The sequence below is a fragment of the Neophocaena asiaeorientalis genome, unplaced genomic scaffold (assembly GCF_003031525.2).
Source record: "Neophocaena asiaeorientalis asiaeorientalis breed wild unplaced genomic scaffold, Neophocaena_asiaeorientalis_V1.1 scaffold142, whole genome shotgun sequence".
Classification (NCBI taxonomy): domain Eukaryota; kingdom Metazoa; phylum Chordata; class Mammalia; order Artiodactyla; family Phocoenidae; genus Neophocaena; species Neophocaena asiaeorientalis.
This window is the reverse complement of record NW_020174563.1, coordinates 117,478-137,238: the sequence shown is the minus strand read 5'-3', so window position 1 is coordinate 137,238 and position 19,761 is coordinate 117,478. Positions and strand designations below refer to the sequence as shown.

The 19,761-nt window shown below is 38.3% G+C and overlaps 1 protein-coding gene and 2 non-coding genes across 5 annotated transcripts in view; 2 read left to right on the top strand and 1 right to left on the bottom strand.

Moving 5' to 3' along the window:
- The first annotated feature begins 1,229 nt into the window (after positions 1-1,229).
- Positions 1,230-19,761, top strand: part of PSMA8 (proteasome 20S subunit alpha 8) — a 31,125-nt gene continuing 12,593 nt past the window's right edge. For 2 of the 3 annotated variants that reach the window (XM_024757902.1, XM_024757901.1), the window contains exons 1-2: positions 1,230-1,331; positions 15,225-15,351. In XM_024757902.1, the coding sequence (XP_024613670.1) occupies positions 1,230-1,331; positions 15,225-15,351 (229 nt within the window). The remainder of the gene's footprint in view (positions 1,332-15,224; positions 15,352-19,761) is intronic. The other variant, XM_024757903.1, reaches the window with a different exon arrangement.
- LOC112408333 (U6 spliceosomal RNA) lies at positions 8,107-8,208 on the top strand. The gene has a single exon (XR_003004932.1). It is a non-coding gene; the product is annotated as a U6 spliceosomal RNA (small nuclear RNA).
- On the bottom strand, positions 10,752-10,824 carry TRNAW-CCA (transfer RNA tryptophan (anticodon CCA)). Its single transcript has one exon. It is a non-coding gene; the product is annotated as a tRNA-Trp (tRNA).

The window sequence follows — 19,761 nt, the reverse complement described above, 5'->3', positions numbered from 1 at the left end:
TTTTAAATAATAGCTTCTTGCAAATGTTGGTTTACCATAACATTGTAAATTTCAGAAACTCTTGAAACGTTAGTATGAATTGGTTTGGTTAGGAATTTTTTTCTTTTTTAGTAAAACCAGACTTTTCAAGAGTTTCTAATATTAAAGAAGAAGATGGGGGGCATGGGGGGCTAAATACAAATTGCTTTTAGTAGTCAACTAAAACTCTGAATTAAGTATTTGGAATTGAGGGTATGGAGTTCTCCTCTTTTGTGGGCACCCTTTTTTCTTTTTTTAGTTAAGGTTGGTTTCACCAAGCTTAAGATCCTCCCCGATGGAAAACAACAAACATGGAAAGTAATAACAATACTTAAACTTACCTGGCTATTACTATCCACTAGGCACCATTTTAAGTTATTTATACCTATAAATACATTAAACCTCAGACGAACACTTTTCTACCAGTTTTTAAATATTCCCATTTTATTGATGAGGACAAAGAGACAAGAGTTGTTTCACAGGTAGTAATGTTGTACCAGATTATACAGACTTTATAGAACAGTTAAATTTGAAGATATCTTTCAAGTTAGCATAATTTGGGCTTTTAGAAAATTTCTTTGGTTAAAATAGTATTATCTTAATTCCTATCATTAACATTACTTTGATGGACTATTTGCTCATTTGCTCTATTTTGATCACAAGGCAGAAATGGACGAAAGAAATGAAAAGAAACAGCGCGAGCAAGTGCAAGGACAAATGAAAATTCGAAAATTATAACATTTCTTTGGGTTAAAGTAATGTAAGATAACCAAGGATGGAGGGGAAGAGAAAGAGAGAGAAGGACATTTTAGAATTTGAATCCAAAAATAAGAGGTTGAAAATTAACTTACCACTGGTTCTCTAATAGGTTTGTGAAAACAAAAATACCTGATCTTTGAAGTTCTCACTATTAAGCCCTAATCTTTGAGGGTCATTTTAATAACCCCACTCCTGGAGCAACACCAGCGTGGGAAAATTGGGACACACGTGCCAGGCACTAAGGATACCGGAGGAACACAGTCGACTCGCACGCACAGCCTCGAACCAGCGGAAGGCCACGAGGACCCCTGAGCTGCCCCCATGATCACTTCCGATGGCATCTTGAGCATGCGCAAGCACTTCCGGGTAGCATGTGGCCGCAGATGCGACTCCTCTGACCCCTCGACTAAGGCAGTGTGGGACTCAGCGGATATTGCGGTAGCCCTGCGCCAATGGCGTCTCAGTATGACCGGGCAATCACTGTCTTCTCCCCGGACGGACACCTATTCCAAGTGGAATATGCCCAGGAAGCGGTAAAGAAAGGATCCACCGTGGTGAGCGAGCAACTCTTCTTGACCACCCTTCTCTGCCCTCAGGCCTTCCTTACCCCGCTGCCCCAGCGCATCACTCAGTGTAGGGGGACAAGAAAAGAGTCTCCCACGTGTGAAAATTGCCTCCTTCCTTTATTGAGGGAGATGCTGTTCTGAAATGTGGGATGGAAGCGGTGGAGTTAAAAGTTGGTAGATTTCATAGGTTTCCGTTGTGCAACTGCCTTTAACAGTCGCTGTAAACGTTTAACTAGGGTGTGTGTGTGTGTGTGTGTATGTGTGTGTGTGTGTGTGTGTGTTGTAGCCTTGACTGTAGAAGAGATATTAATGCTGTGTCTGACTTGTAAAGAAAGAAAAGACTTCTTTCAGCCTGTAACAGCCTGCCTGAATGCACACTGCCCACTTCCTCAGGATTTGGCAGACACATAGAAAAGTAATAATTACAGTAAAAATCAAACATGGCCGTCCCTGAAATGTGGCTTAAATCGATGTAAAATTAAATCTTTGTTGAGGGAATGGTTGAAAATACTAATCTACTCCAACACTTTCACCTTTTAAAAATAATTGTCCAAAAATTTACTCCTGAATATTTAGCAGCCTTCTAGAGGCTTTAAGCCCAAGAATCTCCGCTCTTTTGCCATTTCCACTTGTTTTGGTTTGGTTTTAAAATAATACTGGAATTCCTTGAGAGATTATACCCTCCTTTAAATTGATATATCCACATTTCTGAAAAACTTTAAAACATTCAGGGCAGCAGTAATGCTCCTGCCAAGTTTTAATTATATTTAATAATCTTGGTGATTTATAAAAATTTAACAGGACAAAAGTGCCCTGGTGACCAAAGATATATTACCCCAAATCGTCCAGATCCTAGCCTTTGAATTCAGGAGGATCCAATTTTTTTAAATCTTTCAAATTTCATGAGCATGTTTGTTATGTATCTTGGAAATTGAGACACTAGCTATGACAATACGCAGTGCATTTCTAAGTCTAGTAGTATCTGTATTTTCTCTCACTTTCCCTACCAACTTAGTTATGAAAGGAAGTAATTCACTTTTATCATAAATCTATCAAATGTAAAGTGGTAAAAAAATAACACTAGAAAGAATCTTACCATTTTTTGAAGTATTTTTCTATTTAATTGGGCCCTCTAGTTTTACTTCTGTTTTGTAAGTAATTCTTTTGGAATTGTAAATTTAAGAAAAGCCTGATGTAGCTTAAACCAAAAGGGTACCATTTTGATAAAAACAAAAATTATATAATCCCCAGCATGCCATGAAGCATATGGTTAGAAAATAATGCCCGAGTTTTAGAACCTAAAATAAAGGGAGTAATGGGAGAAGACTAAGGTGTAATAAGAAACCGCATTGGCTATTTAAAATGTTTTAAGAATGCTGTAGAACTGATTGATGGTTCCTTTGTAATGAACTGTAAGAGGGTAAGGATATAAAAATACCTATAGTGGGCATTTTTAAAGACACATTGGAAGGATGAGACAGTTTTGTCTCAGGATTCTGAAATTATAATTTGCATCTTTGTATGGAGTTATTCATTGTGTTTCCTTGAGGGCACTATGACCTTTCACGTGGGGTAAAGTTTACAATGGCACTTGTTTATTAAAATATGGCACAAAATATTCTGTCTATAAATGACAGTTGATATGATGAGTTATAAATAAGCTGAGGTTGCCCAGTTGTGACCAGTATGTAGATATATTATTTGGTAATACAAAAAGTTATATGGGCCACAATTAGAGTCCTTTAGGCTCCGGACGCGCAGGCCCAGTGGCCATGGCCCACGGGCCCAGCCGCTCCGCGGCACGTGGGATCCTCCCGGACCGTGGCACAAACCCACGCCCCGTGCATCGGCAGGCGGACCCCCAACCACTGCGCCACCAGGGAAGCCCAAGTTCCCTTTTATATAAATGAAAAATATGTTTGAATAACATTTCGAAGAGGTAATTCTTTCTAGGGAAGAAAAAAATGAATCCTTCACAATATTCCCATGAAAAGGTTAAGGTTTATTATCCTTCCTCATTCTGTCCTTTCCCTGACCCCAAACTGTTATTAACTCCATATTTCCTACTTTATCAAATCTCAGCTCCACAGTCTGGCCATGAAAATCTTACACGATCCACATCCACGCTCTTTAATTAAGGAAGCAGTTTCATGGTTTTACCAATATATGCTTCTGCCTTGTAGGTGGGGAGAGTGAAAAACACCTCTCTGTCACTCTCCATCTTACTTATCCTCTAAGAGTCTCTGCACATTTCTTTCCTTTGTGGCCCTGTCTCTGATCCAGTCTAGTTATCATGGATCTCTTTCTTCTTCTGAATTTATCATCTGTACCACAGAGCAGTGTAGAGTATTTACTATTTAGCCTCATATTCTCTTTACCTTCAGGTATTCTTAATAGTCTTCTCACACCAACTGGATAGTAAGATCTTTGAGAATCTAGATGGTGTAATTCCTTTTGTGCTTCTACTGCAAGATATAGAGTGGATGAACTGACAAGGAAGTAAACTACCATTTAAGTAATACCTATTTTATACCATGTATTTCATGTACATTATCTAACGTTAAGAACAGTATTTAATCCCCTTTTTAATGTATGTGGAAACCATGATTCGGATGCTTCCATAGCTTGGTGAAGGTACCCAACTAGAAAGTGATAGAGTCCGTATTCTCACTTAAGTTTTTCTAGTTCCAAAGCCTCTGCTCTTTGCATTGCACCATGCAATTTATTTCATAAATTTTGTATATTACTTATCTGTCGACATCATGAGTGTGGAAGCTAGATATGTATCATGTAAAGCAATTCTCTAAGCTTCAGGGGTTTTTGTTTGTTTGTTTGTTTTGTTTTTTTTAATGTTGAGCCTTCTTTTAATTTATTTATTTTTATTTTTGGCTGTGTTGGGTCTTCGTTTCTGTGCGAGGGCTTTCTCTAGCTGCGGCAAGCGGGGGCCACTCTTCATCGCGGTGCGCAGGCCTCTCACTGTCGCGGCCTCTCTTGCTGCAGAGCACAGGCTCCAGATGCGCAGGCTCAGTAGTTGTGGCTCACGGGCCTAGTTGCTCCGCAGCATGTGGGATCTTCCCAGACCAGGGCTCGAACCCATGTCCCCTGCATTAGCAGGCAGATTCTCAACCACTGCGCCACCAGGGAAGCCCAGGCGTTTTTTAAATAGTAAAATAGGCCTCGAAATAGTGCCTGCTTCATAGTGTTGATGTGATAAATGAATGAGGTAATAATGCATGTTCAGCGTCTTGCGCAGTGTCTGGTTCACAGCAAGTACTTAATAAATGGTAGGTATTATTCTTTACTATCCCTTTGTTTTCTCCTTTTCCTTCAATTGGGTCTGTATTTCTTCCAGCACTTTCATTTATTATTTCAAGACATTTTTGTTGAACACTTACATCTGCCAAATGTGGTGCTAGGTCCTAGGATTTCACAGTGGACAAAATAGACTCAGTCAGTGACCTCAGAGAGCTTACTCTCTAGCAGGAACGTTAGATGACTATGAGTAGATAGTCCTAACAAGGCCTATCTGAGTATTATAATGAGAGAATATGAGGCATTGTGGGAACTCTAGGTGTTAGGTCCCCATGAAGATGTATGTAATATTTAAGTAGACACCTGAAAGATGAAAGTTAGCCAGGTGAAAAAGTGGAAGGGGAAAGAGAAGAGTATTTTAGACAAAAGAAAGAGCGTATGGGAAGACCAAGAAGGAAAATATGACTATGGTTCACAAACTGGAAGGCATTCAGGATTGCTGAAGCAGTGGAAAAATGGGAAGAGATAAAGCTAGATACAGGAGCCAGATCACAGAATACTTTTAAAGTAATAAGAAGCCTTGAAGGCTTTTGATGTGACTATTGCTGTTCTGTCCTTCTAATAACAGACTGCATTTGTCCCACCAAAGAGGTACTCACATGACCCGAGCAGAATCATTCATAGTTTCTGTCCTCCTGTGATGAGCAATGACAGAAATCTGGCAAATAAGTCCATCCTCGGGGCTTTTCTAGCTAGAGATAGTGGCAGCTTTTTTCCTCTGGGAGAACTGTTGGGATATGAGTCCAAGGTTGCTGGTGGCCATCTTTTTTTCTGTACAGATAAAGCCTCTCTGCATCAAGAGAGCAGGAAGGCTGATATGCAGAAGTAAATATTATAGTCCCTAGATCCTTTTGCCCCTAATCCATCTCTGTATTGTCTTGGTTCGCCTAGTGAGAAATGTTCCCTACTAATACAGGTTTTAAGTAGAGGAATGCCACATTCAGATTTTCTTTTATTTTTTCTTCATATTTTTATTTTTCAAAGACTTCTCAGACTGCATTGTGGTCAGTGGATTAGTGAAATCAAGACTGGAAGCAGGGAGACCACATGGGAGTCTATGGAAGTAGTCTAGATGAAAGATGATAATAGTTCTCACTAAGGTTGGGCCCAAAATGGAAATAAGGCAGATTCTGGAGAAACTTAAGCAGCATAGTTGATACATTTGATGATTATTTGGCTGGTACTGGGGGTGGGGGAAGGAGAAGAGGAGGTACTGAAGAGGGAGGAGTTAGAGAGGGTGCCTCCATTTCTGGATTTAGCCTCTTAGTATATGGCACTGCCATTTTTTTAGGGAATATGAAGCACTAAGTATGAGGACAAGATAGGTGAGGTTTGGACTTTTTGAGATTGATATGCTTATAGAATCTGTAGTAGGCAGCCTCTAAAATGGCCTCTAATGATCCCCACCTTCTGGTGTTCATGCCCTTAAGTAACCCTCTCCCCTGGATGTTGGCTGAACCTAGTGACTTGCTTCTAAGGAATGGGATAGGCAAAAGTGATGGAACATCACTTCAGATATTACGTTACAGATGGTGAGTTGCGTCTTGTTCATCCTCACTCACTCTCTCATTTGTTTACTCTGGTGGAACACAGTTGGCATGTTGTGATTTGTCATTTGGAGGGTCCTATGATGTAGCAAGGAACTGAGGGAAGCTTCTGTTAAAAGCCCGGTATGGAGCAAAACCCAGTATGGAACTGAGGTCCTTAGTCCAACAATCCACAAGGAACTGAATCTTGTTAACAACCATAGGAGTGAACTTGTAAATGGATTCTCCCCCATGAACCTTGAGATGAGTGCAGTCCTGAGGGACAACTTGGTTGCAGCTTTGTGAGAGACCCTGAGCCAGAGAACTTTGCTAAACTGTTTCCAGATTCCTGATCCACAGACAGTGAGGCAGCTGAATATACACATTTGGAACTCAGGATATTGATCTGGGCTGGAGGTAGTTATTGGTATTTTGAAGTGTATCCTTTCTCTCCCTTACTTAAAACCTATGTTGGGACTTCCCTGGTGGTGCAGTGGTTGAGAGTCCGCCTGCCGATGCAGGATGCAGGGGACGCGGGTTCGTGCCCTGGTCCGGAAAGACCCCACATGCCACAGAGCGGCTGGGCCCGTGAGCCATGGCCACTGAGCCTGCGCGTCCGGAGCCTGTGCTCCGCAACGGGAGAGGCCACAACAGTAAGAGGCCCGCGTACCGCAAAAACAAAAACAAAAAAAAAACCTATGTTGAAGGTCAAGTAAATGAGTATTCTTGAGAACTCTTCTAAACTAGAGAAGACAAAATTTAGACTATAGACTATGTAGACTGGGGTAGACTGCAACCTTAAGGGACCTTAATGACCCTATGTGTAGTCTACCTTGGCAAAACACTGGGAGGAGTGGGGTAGAAAGCAGGTTACTATAAGCTAAGAGTTGATGACAGTATTTGGCCTTGAAGTTGAGAGAGAGAGGCAGAATTGAAATGAAGTGGTCTTTAAGATTTTGTTTAAGATAAGAGAGACTTCAACATACATTTAAATGTTGGTGAGAAAAAGCCTGGAGAGAATGTTGAGGTTGATTTGTTTTAACTTCAAAAGGTTATTTAAATGGCATTGTACAATATGAAACCTTTTGGAATTTGGTTTCTTCCCTTGAGATTCATCCAAGTTGTTGCATATTATTGCAAGTAGTGTTCCATGGTATGGATGTACCACAGTGTTTAACTATTCATGTGTTGGAGAACATTTCAGTTGTTTCCACTTTGGAGCTGTTATGAATAAAGCTGCATTCATAGCAGGCTTTTGTATGAACGTAAGTTTTTATTTCTCTGATATAAATCTCCCAAGTGTACAATTACTAGATTGTATGGTAATTGCGTGTTTTATAAGAAGCTGCCAAATTGTTTCCCCGAGTGGCTGTACCATTTTACATTCCTACCAGCAATATGTTAGTGATCCAGTTTCTACACATCCTTGCCAGCATTTGGTGTTACTGTTTTTCATTTTTGCTATTCTGATAAGTGTGTAGTGATACCTAAGTGTGGTTTTAATTAAATTAGCCATTAATGGCTAATAATGTTGAACATATTTTCATGTGCTTATTTGCCATCTGTATACCTTCTTCAGTGAAATATCTTTCATGTCTTTTGTCCATTTTCTAACTAGACTTTTTAGTTTTTTTACTGTTGAGTTTTGACAGTTCTTTATATATTCTAGATTCTGGTACTTTGTCAGTTAAGTGGTTTGCAAATATTTTCTCTCACTCTGTACCTTGTCTTTTCACCCTCTTCACATGGACATCCACAGGGCAAAAGTTTGTAATTTTAATGAGGCCAAATTTATAATTTTTTTCCTTTTTATGGTTCATACTTTTGGTGTCAAGTAAAAGAACTCTTTGCCTAGATCCCCAAAATTTTCTCCTTTTTTTTTAAAGAGTTTATAGTTTTACATTTGACTCTATGATCCATATTAAGTGCTCACTTTGGCAGCACATATACTAAAATTGGAACGATACAGAGATTAGTGTGGCCCCTGCTCAAGGATGACATGCAAATTCATAGCATTCCATATTTTTCTAACAAAAATTAAATACAAAGAAAAATATTAAAAGCAACAAGGGAAAAGCAACAAATAATATACAAGGGAATCCCCATAAGGTTATCAGCTGATTTTTCAGCAGAAACTCTGCAGGCCAGAAGGGAGTGGCATGATATATTTAAAGTGATGAACAGGAAAAACCTGCAATGAATAATATTCTGCCCAGCAAGGCTGTCATTCAGATTTGACGGAGAAATCAAAAGCTTTACAGACAAGCAAAAGCTAAGAGAATTCAGCACCACCAGACCAGCTTTACAACAAACGCTAAAGGAACTTCTCTAGGAGGGAAACACAAGAGAAGAGAACAAAAGAGGAAGGGAAGAAAAAAGACCTACAAAAACAAGCCCAAAACAATTAAGAAAATGGCAGTAGGAACATACATATCGATGATTACCTTAAATGTAAATGGATTAAATGCTCCAACCAAAAGACACAGACTGGCTGAATGGATACAAAAACAAGACACGTATATATGCTGTCTACAAGAGACCCATTTCAGACCTAGGGACACATACAGACTGAAAGTGAGGGGATAGAAAAATGATTTGCATTTCCATGCAAATGCAATTCAAAACAAAGCTGGAGTAGCAATACTCATATCAGACAAAATAAACTTTAAAATAAAGAATGTTACAAGAGACAAGAAAGGACACTACATAATGATCAAGGGATCAATCCAAGAAGAAGTTATAACAATTGTAAATGTATATATGCACCCAACATAGGAGCACCTCAATATATAAGGCAAATGCTAACAGCCATGAAAGGGGAAACACAATAACAGTGGAAGACTTTAACACCCCACTTATGCCAATGTGTAGATCATCCAGACAGAAAACTAATAAGGAAACACAAGCATTAAATGGCACATTAGACCAGATAGACTTAATTGATATTTATAGGACATTCCATCCAAAAACTGCAGAATACACTTTCTTCTCAAGTGCACATGGAACATTCTCCAGGATAGATCACATCTTGGGTCACAAATCAAGCCTCAATAAATTTAAGAAAATTGAAATCATGTCAAGCATCTTTTCCAACCACAATGCTCTGAGATTAGAAATCAATTACAGAAAAAAAACTGTAAAAACCACATACACATGGAGGCTAAACAATGTTACTAGAGAACCAATGGATCACTGAAGAAATCAGAGAGGAAATCAAAAAATCCCTAGAGATAAATGACAATGAAAACCTATGGGATGCAGCAAAAGCAGTTCTAAGAGGGAAGTTTATAGCAATACAATCCTACCTCAAGAAACAAGAAAAATCTCAAATAAACAACCTAACCTTACACCTAAAGCAACTAGAGAAGAGAAAACAAAACCCAAATTAGTAGAAGGAAAGAAATCATAAAGATCAGAGCAGAAATAAATGAAATAGAAACAAAGAAAAGAACAGCAAAGATCAATGAAACTAAAAGCTGGTTCTTTGAGAAGATAAGCAAAATTGATAAACCTTTAGCCAGACTCAACAAGAAAAAAAGGGATAGGACTCAAATTAATAAAATTAGCAATGAAAAAGGAGAAGTTACAATGGATACCACAGAAATACAAAGGCTCATAAGAGACTGCTACAAGCAACTATACACCATTAAAATGGACAATCTAGAAGAAATTCTTAGAAGGTACAACCTTCCAAGAATGAACCAGGAAGAAATAGAAAATATGAACAGACAAATTACAAGTACTGAAATTGAAACTATGATTAAAAATCTTCCAACAAACAAAAGTTCAGGACGTGATGGCTTCACAGGCGAATTCTTTTTTTTTTTAAATAAATTTATTTATTTATTTAGTTTTGTTGGGCTGTGTTTATTTGGCTGTGTTGGGTCTTTGTTGCTGCGTGTAGGCTTTTCTCTAGTTGTGGTGAGTAGGGGCTACTCTTTGTTATGGTGCATGGACTTCTCATTGCAGTGGCTTCTCTTGTTGCGGAGCATGGGCTTTGGGTGCAAGGGCTTCAGTTTTTGTGATGTGTGGGCTCAGTAGTTGTGGGCTCTTGGGCTCTAGAGAGCAGACTTAGTAGTTGTGGTGTATGGGCTTAGTTGTTCCACAGCATGTGGGATCTTCCTGGACCAGAGCTCGAACCCATGTACCCTGCATTGGCAGGCGGATTCTTAACCACTGCACAACCAGGGAAGTCCCCAGGCAAATTCTATGATCCATATTGAGTTAATTTTTGTATATGGTGTGAGGCTGAAGTTGAAATTCATTTTTCAATGGAGTATTTTAAAATAAATCCCAGATATTATGATATTTCCCCTGTAAATATTTCAGTATTTATCTCGATTGAAAAGGATGTTTTTTATTTTTATTTATTTATTTTAATATTTATTTATTTACTTTGGCTGTGCTGGGTCTTAGTTGCAGCACAGGGGATCTTTGTTGCAGCATGCAGGATCTTTAGTCGCGGCACGTGGACCTCCTTAGTAGCAGCACGCGGACTTATTAGTTGTGGCATGCGAACTCTTCATTGTGGCATGCGAACTCTTTGTTGTGGCACACATGCAGGATCTAGTTCCCCAGCCAGGGATCGAACCTGGGCCCCCTGCATTGGGAGCATGGAGTCCTACCCACTGGACCACCAGGGAAGTCCCAAAAAAGATGTTTTTTTAAAACCATGATCACTCCCAATGAAATTAACAAAAACTCCCTAATATTTTATAATAGTCTACATTCTAATTTTCCTTATTGCTTACAAAATATCTTTTTATAGCTCTTTTGTTTGAGTCTGAATCTAAAATCCAGGCATTGCAGTAAGCTGTTAGATATCTCTTTTATTCTTGAACAGCATCCCCCTTTATTTTCATGCCTTGGACTTTTTTTTTTTTTTGTGGTACACGGGTCTCTCACTGTTGTGGCCTCTCCCGTTGTGGAGCACAGGCTCCAGACATGCAGGCTTAGCAGCCATGGCTCACAGGTCTAGCTGCTCCGTGGCATGTGGGATCTTCCCGGACCGGGGCATGAACCCGAGTCCCCTGCACTGGCAGGCGGACTCTCAACCACTGCACCACCAGGGAAGCCCGCCTTGGACTTTTTGAAGAGACTGGATTAATTGTTCAGTAGTATCCCCCATCTAGATTTGCCTGATTGGTTTTTTGGCCCTCATAGATTTAACGATTTGGAGAGGTAAGTAAAATGAATAAATAATTATAAATGTGTTGATTGCACGAACAGATAGGTTGTTTAGAGAATAATACAGAAGGACTCCTTGAGGTGAGATTTAAATTGAGACCTGAAATAAGAGAAGCATTCCAGACAGTGGGAATACCACATGTGAAGGCTCAGAGGAGGGAAACAGAATTGTGTTTGAGAAGTCTTGAAAGAAGGTAGTGTAGCTGGTGCTTGGTTAACAACCATTACATACTATTGTAGAAGTAGGCAGGGGTCAGATCATGCCCAGCTCTATTGGCAAGACTAAGGAGGTTGAAAAAAGTTTCTAAGGGCAGCGGAAGGATATTCAACTGGGGAGTAATCTGACCTTGTTGATGTTTTTAAATGCTCATGCTGGCTGCTTTGTGGAGACTAGATGGGGGTACAGTGGAGGGTGAGGCTGGAAGGAGGAAGGTGGGGAACAAGAGAAGAAACTGGAAAACCTATTAGGATGTGCAGTAGTATGTAGTCCAGGCAAGAAATGATGGTTGCTTTTACTAGAGTGGTGATAGGAAGAAGTGGATAGCTTTTGCAGGTAAAATGGACAGAAACTTGGTGATTGATTGGAAATGGATAGTGTGGAAGAAGGAATGATAAAGGATGTCAACCAGATTTTTGGCTTGAACAGTTGAATGGATGGTGATTCATATTCTGAGATGAACCTGGCTGCTGGTTTGTGATACTTTTAACAAGCTTTGAAATAGTTTTCACAAATAATCTTCTTCCTGCTTTTCTAGTGTTATTTTTAATTTAGGTATGGATGTTGAATTTTATCACGTCTTTGTAGTTTTATCGTTTACTTTTTATTTTTACTATTTGATTGTTTTAGTTTGTACTATTTCAGTTGCCGGTATCAGAAATTCAAATCAAATTAATTTAAGCAAAAAAAATAAATCTATTGAGTCAAGTATCCAAAGGGAGCAGCGGTAAACCTTGCTTTCAGGTTCAACTATATGGCTGCTAGGGTATCAAACGATGTCAGCAGAACTGGTGTGTCTCTTCCTCCCTTTCTCTCCTTCTCTCTCCCCTTCTGTCTCTTACTTCCTCTCCCTGTTACTTTCACCCTCAGACATAACATCTCTACGTGGTGGCTCCCAGAGAGCCCTAGGCTTCAGGCTGCCAGCTCTAGGTACAGCAGAAGGAATTATCTTATCTTCCAAACACTTCCAGTAAAACTTTAAGGATTTATCATTTGGCTAGGCTGGGTTACATTATAGCCCCACCTAAAGACTCAGTATTTTTTCAAGAACAATTGAAGTTCTGTTCTCATCAGAAGGCCAAAAATAACAGATCTCCACTTACCCAGTGTAACATTTATATTAAAAGATTTACTTTTATTGATGTTCCTAAAACTCCTGGAATGAACCATACTATTTATGGTATATTGTTATTTTTCTGTACCTCTAGATTCTATTTATGAATATCATTTTGAATGGGCATCAGGTTTCCTAAATGAAAATCATTAGTACTTTTTGCCAGATTTTAACATTGTCATGTAGCTTTCCCTAAAAGTATTAGGGGGACTTCCTGGTGGCACAGTGGTTAAGAATCCACCTGACAATGCAGGGGACGCGGGTTTGATCCCTGGTCCAGGAAGATCCCACATGCTGCGGAGCAACTAAGCCCGTGCGCCACAAATAATGAGCTCATGTGCTCCAACTGCTGAAGCCCAGGCGCCTAGAGCCCGTGCTCCGGAACAAAAGAAGCCACAGCAATAAGAAGCCCACACACCACAATGAAGTGTAGCCCCCGCTCGCCGCAACTAGAGAAAGCCTGCGCACAGCAACGAAGACCCAACGCAGCCAAAAATCAATCAATCAAAATAATTTTTTAAAAGCATTAAGAATATTTCAATTTTGATCTGCACCATAGAATAATTTAAATAGCATAGGAAGTACCTATAACAGAAGATTAGAAAGAATTTATCCATGAACCTTCTAGGTCTGACACTTGCTTTTGAGGAATAGTTCTTTCCTGAAATTATCCCATGTTGGTTAGTGAGAGTAAGACTTCTATCTTTTCTTGAGTAAGTATGAGCAACTTTTAATTTTTCTAATCTGTCATCTTTTTTCAGTCAGGTTTTCAAATTTATTAACTTAGAATTTTTAAATTCCTACTTTTTCACATGTGCATGTATTTATTTTATCCTTTCCTCCTCTTGGCTATATTAACTGAAATACTGCTTTTAATTATTTTTTTAAAAAAACATATCTTGAGGAGTCCGCTGGTGGTCTAGTGGTTAGGATTCAGCTCTTTCACTGCCGTGGTCCAGGTTCAATCCCTGGTCAGGGAACTGAGATCCTGCAAGCTGCTCAGTGCTGCCAAAAAAAAAAAAACTTTTTTTTTACATCTTAGTATTATTTATCAATTGTATTGTTTTCTCCCTAACCATTAATTTCTGCTTTTGCCTTACTTCGCCCCTTAAGTTTAGCTTAAGTATTTTTATTCCTTTTTGATCTTCTTGAATGAATTCTTAGTTTTTACTTGATTTTATAAAGTGAGATTATGAATTTTCTTCTGAGCTTAATTTCATCCACAGAAGACTTTAATATTAGGATTTTCATTATAAACATTTTCTAAATAGTCTGTTTTGACAGTTTTAATCACTTTATCAAGTCAAAAATTATTTAGGTGAGAGCTACATATTGTGTTCTCTTGTGACCAATGAATTTAATTGGATTTATTTCAACTTTGGGAAAACATTGAGATTTTTTTTGAGTCCTAATATATGTTAAAGTGTTATAATGTCCCATGGCTTGGTAGAAAGGCATATTCCCTGTAGGGTATAAAGTTCGACATGTGTGTATTAGGTGAGGGTGGGATGTGGGGGGGAGGGTAGCTGATGTTGGATAGAATGGTAAGAGAAGGACTATTGGATAAACGGACAGACTTGAAGTAAGGGAACAATAAAAGCAAAAGCCTTGATAAATTGTCTGTGTTTTACTTAACTGGAAGATGTAGTCTCAGATCTAGTTCTATATATTTAACTTGTTCTATATTTTTACTTCAATAATACTAATTCAAGCACACCTTTTGCATAATTATATTGTATAAAACAGTACTAATACCACATTTGGTCACAAGGCAATCATAAAACACAAATGCCTCTCAAAATATTTACATTACCATTGTAATACAGAATTTAAATTCTCATAGATTACTCTTGAACCCCTGAGAAAAGGGTCATGTTTCCCAGAAGTCCCTATCTGAGAGCTACTACTCTTATACATTATTCTTTAAACTTTTTCCCACTTCCTTCCCAAGTGAAGGACTGGAGAGTGGAGCAATAGTGATTCTTCTTGTTATATTCATGTTTGCATTGAGGTTTTCCTTATCACTGATGTAGCGTGAGGGCATTTGGTCTTTCTCTTGGCTACTTATGCCCCCTATTCCTTATCCCTCCAAATTGTGAGATTCTTGGGAGAGCTTTCAGGATTTTTTCTACTTGACTTTGTATACTACTTCTCCTACCACCAGCACTGGTACTACCCATTCTATAAGGAATTCACATGTATTTCCAGCATCTTCTTTCATTTGGGTTAATTTTTTTCTTTATTGAGATAGTACTTCTTTAGGTGTACTGTAGGAGATTAGGACACTCACGTAGTTTCAGCATTGGTGGTATATTCTTCTAGTTTATACCTATTTGTCTTTGCTTTGAGTTTGGGAAATGAACTTCAAGTAAGCCTATACCTATGCATCTATTTTCTTAGAAGTCTCCTTTTCTCATTTTTATTGAAGGTTAAGGAAAAGCCTTTCTCCATAAGTCATATGTTAGAATAATTTGATTTTAGTGTTAAAACTGACAACTCGTTATGTTTTTTTAATGACTCAACAGGTTGGAATTCGAGGTACTGATATAGTTGTGCTTGGGGTCGAAAAAAAATCTGTTGCCAAGCTTCAAGATGAAAGAATTGTGAGGAAAATTTGTGCCCTTGATGACCATGTCTGCATGGCTTTTGCAGGTACTTAGGGACCTACAATAATGATAGAGTATCTTGGTGTAGTAGGCTAACAGTTGGCCCCTCTGTAGCTGTTATGCAATATTTATACAACATATAGAGCTAAACTCCATTTCTTATTAAACATAAACAGTATGCCTTATATTTTTTGGGAAATCACAACTCTAAACCAGCACTTCTGATAATGAGCTTTAATAAAACATAAATGTTAAAAGAAATATATTACCTTAATTATAACTTTAGGTAGCTGTTTTCTTTTTAAACTTTTTACTTTGAAATAATTATACTTAGGAAGTTACAAAACAACACAGGGAAGTCCCCTTTACCCAGTTTCCTCCAAAGGTAACATCTTTAAAAACCAGTAAATTGACATTGGTACAAGCCACAGAGCTTATCCAGATTTCACCAGCTCTGTGTGCATTTTTGTGTGTGTGTGTGTGTGTGTGTGTGTGTGTGTGTGTGTGTGTGTGTAGGTTTAATAGATTTAACATGCGTACATTCATGTAGCCATCACCAAAATCAAGATATACAACTCTTTGGTCATCACAGGGCTACATCATGCTATTCCTCCTTCTTGTGTCTGACATCTGGCAACTACTAATCTATTCTCTATCTGTGTAATTTTGCATGAGAATGTTGTATGAATAAAATCACGTGGTATATAATCTTTTCATATTGGCTTTTCTTGTTCAGCATAATTCCCTTGCAGTTCATCCAAGTTATTGCATACGTCATTACTCCATTGCTTTTTATTGCCAAATAGTATTCCATGGTACGGGATATACCACACTTTGCTAACAACTCACCAATTAAAGGACATTTGGATTATTTCCAATTTTTGCCTATTACAAATAAAGCTGGTGTGAACATTCATGTACAGTTTTTTGCGTTTTCATTTTTCTGGGATAAATGCTTGAGCACAGTTGCTGGGTCACATAATAATGCATGTTTAGTTTAATAAAAGACCGCCAAATTGTTTTCCAGAGAGGCTGTACTATTTTGCATTCTTGCTCACAATGTATGAATGATTCATTTTCTCTGCATCCTCATTAGCATTTGTGTTGTTACTATTTTTTATTTTAGACATTTGTGTAGGTGTGTCGTGAAATCTCTTGTTGGATTTAATTTGCATTTGCCTCATAGCTAATGATGTTGAACATATTTTCATGTGTTTATTTGCCACTGTATAGCAAACAAGACATGTTTCTTGTCTTTTTTTTTTCTTTTTGCTCCTTTTCTAATTGTTTTTTTTCAAAACCAAAATTTTGTATTGAAGTTTAAAAACTTTATTGAGCAAAAAATAGCCTTTACCTTACTATCTTATAAAAGGAATCATTTGCCACAGAACAAGTCTTAATACATTTTAAAAGGTTGAAATCATACAAAGTATTTTTTCTGACCAAAATTGAATAAAACTAGAAATCAAGAGCAGAAGAAAAATGGAAAAATCCACAATATGTGGAAATTAAAGAGTACACCTAAAAAAACCCCATGAATCAAAGAAGAAGTCACAAGAGAAATCAGAGAATATCTTGAGACAAATGAAAATGAAAACACAACATACAAAACTTACGGGATGCAGCCAAAGGATTGCTAAGAGGAAAATTTATAGCTATAAATGCTTACATTAAAAAAAAGAGGGCTTCCCTGGTGGCGCAGTGGTTGAGAGTCCGCCTGCCGATGCAGGGGACACGGGTTTGTGCCCTGGTCCGGGAGGATCCCACATGCCGCGGAGCGGCTGGGCCCGTGAGCCATGGCCGCTGAGCCTGCGCGTCCGGAGCCTGTGCTCTGCAACGGGAGAGGCCACAACAGTGAGAGGCCCACGTACTGCAAAAAAAAAAAAAGAAAGAAAGATTTCAATTTAGCAATCTAACTTTACATTAAGAACTAGTAAAAGAAGAACAAACTATAAACCCAAAGCCAGCAGAAGGAAGGAAATAATAAAGATTAGAGCAGAGATATGTAAAATAGAGAATAGAAAAACAATAGTGAAAAAGCAATGGACCCAAGATTTGGTTCTTTGAAAAGATCAACACTATGATAGTATTTTCAAGTTAAAGTTGTATAAATTTAAAAGCAACAGACTGAGGACTCATTTCTTCTATAGGTTGCCTATTTATAAAGTGAAATTGCAATTTTCAATGTATCTTTAAATAGAAATGGTTCTCTTTTTCCTAGCCATTTAGTATTGATTTGTATAATTGCTAGTTCTTATGTTAAAATCAGACACATATACACAACTATGTTACTCGTATGGTTTGACAAATTTATCACTTATTTTTTTCCTTGAAGTAGTTACATTACTACTTTCTAAGTATGATACTTTTATTTTTCTGTAGTTTTGGACCATATTTACAATGTAAAGGGGAAAACTGTACTTCAAAATCTCCTTTCTGATCATATTTTTAAGTTGAGTGAAGCTTTTAGTCTATAGGGTAGGATAAGTCAATCTGTTCCCATTTCTTTCTCTCAGATAACCTTTGCAAAGAGAAGAGAATCAGTTTCTCTTCTTTAACTGAGTATCTGATTATAATTCACACCCTACTCATGAATGTTAGAGTGTTCTTAACAGCGGCATATTCTGACAACGTCTTCATTGTTGGTTACTGTTAAGTATCTTCAGGAGCTGGCAGTTCTTCCAGGTTTGTAGAAACACGTTTTGAAGTGGTGTGGAAGGGAAACAAGAGTCTGCGACTGCAGAAGACTGATGGTTATGTGGGAAACGGCTGTTTCAGAGATTTTGTGAAAGAATTTTTGGGGCAATATGATATTAAGAGAGTGGAGAAAGAAAGAAAATGGTGATGGAAATGTTTGTAATTATTAGAATCCATTTTAAGTTTTTGGTCAGTTTGTTTTTCTTTTGATAGGAACACCTTCTATCTCCTTATTAGAAGTGTTGAGAATTCATCACATGATGTTTTGGTATGACAAAAGCAAGCAGAAGTTTTTTCTTTCTTTCTTTCTCTTTCTCTCTTTCTCTTTTTTGGCCACATGGTTTGTGGGATCTTAGTTCCCCAACCAGGGATTGAACCCGGGCCATCAGCAGTGGAAGCACAGAGTCCTAACCACTGGACCACCAGGGAATTCCCTTCTTTTTCTGTTTTAACATTCCTGATTTTCAAACCCCTAATCTTAGACAAAAAGCTGAGAAATGACATGTCACAGTTATACTGAATGCAGATTGAATTCTGTTTGTTAATGAAGTAATACTCATTGTTTTCATAAGAAGAAATCCAGCTTACTTCATGGTTTAGGTAATAAGTATTTTGGTTCTGGAATTAGGATAGACCATCAACCTTTGAACAATCTGCCACTGATATCTTCTCAAAAAAGTTTTAAAACCTAATAATCAAACCAGCTACAGTAAGTCCCCTACATATGAACCTTCGAGTTGAGAACTTTCAAAGATGCAAACGGGTCTTCACATGTCCAATCACATAAGTTAGTTCACGTGTCTGGCGTACATTGTCATGTGCGTGCATCCTCTACAAGTGGTTGTGCTTTTATATACTTTACAGTACTGTATAGAGTACAGTAGTACAGTGTCTTTATATCAAGCCCAGGATATCTGGAAGCAAGGGTAAAAGCAGCAATGATGTAGCTGGTACTGCTGAAGAACTGAAGAGATTCTCAACGCAGGAAATGACAAGGGGATTTTCTTTATTTGACAAGGCGCTGTTAGTTTTTGAGGACAGGACCTGAACATAGAATGGTACACGAAGGTTGCAGCAGCCATTCAGAATGCAGTCCAGTGCTACCGTGTCATCTATGACGAGAAAAAAAGAGCTACTACCCAGACATCACTGGATCGTTTTTTCAAGCATGTAGATAGAATTGAACCCAGCAAGGAACCAGAACCTGTGCCATCAACGTCAGGCATGAGTGAAACTGCAGCTTGCCCTCCATCTCCTATTGCTGACGATCCTTCAGCTCTACCATCTCCCACCTCCTCTCCCTCCTCCACACAGTAACTCTTCTTCCCTGTTCACTCGATGGCAGCCCCTGTATGCCAGCTGTTGTACTGTACTGCTGTACTTTTCAAGGTACTGGACTGTAAGATTAAAAATGTTTTATTTTTAGTGTTTTTTATGTATTATTTGTGTGAAAAGTATTATAAACCTATTACAGTACAGTACTATGTAGCCAATTGTGTTCGTTGGGTACCTAGGCTAACTTTGTTGGACTTAGGAACAAATTGGACTTATGAATGCACTTTCGGAACAGAACTCGTTCGTATGTAGGGGACTTACTGTCCTGTGAATTAAACCGTTTTGATATTTGGGAAATAGGTAACTTAACATTAGTGTTTAAACATTATTCTTTAAAACAATTTTCTTTAAAAAGTAAATAAGAATGGATCAGGGCTTCCCTGGTGGCGCAGTGGTTGAGAGTCCGCCTGCCGATGCAGGGGAC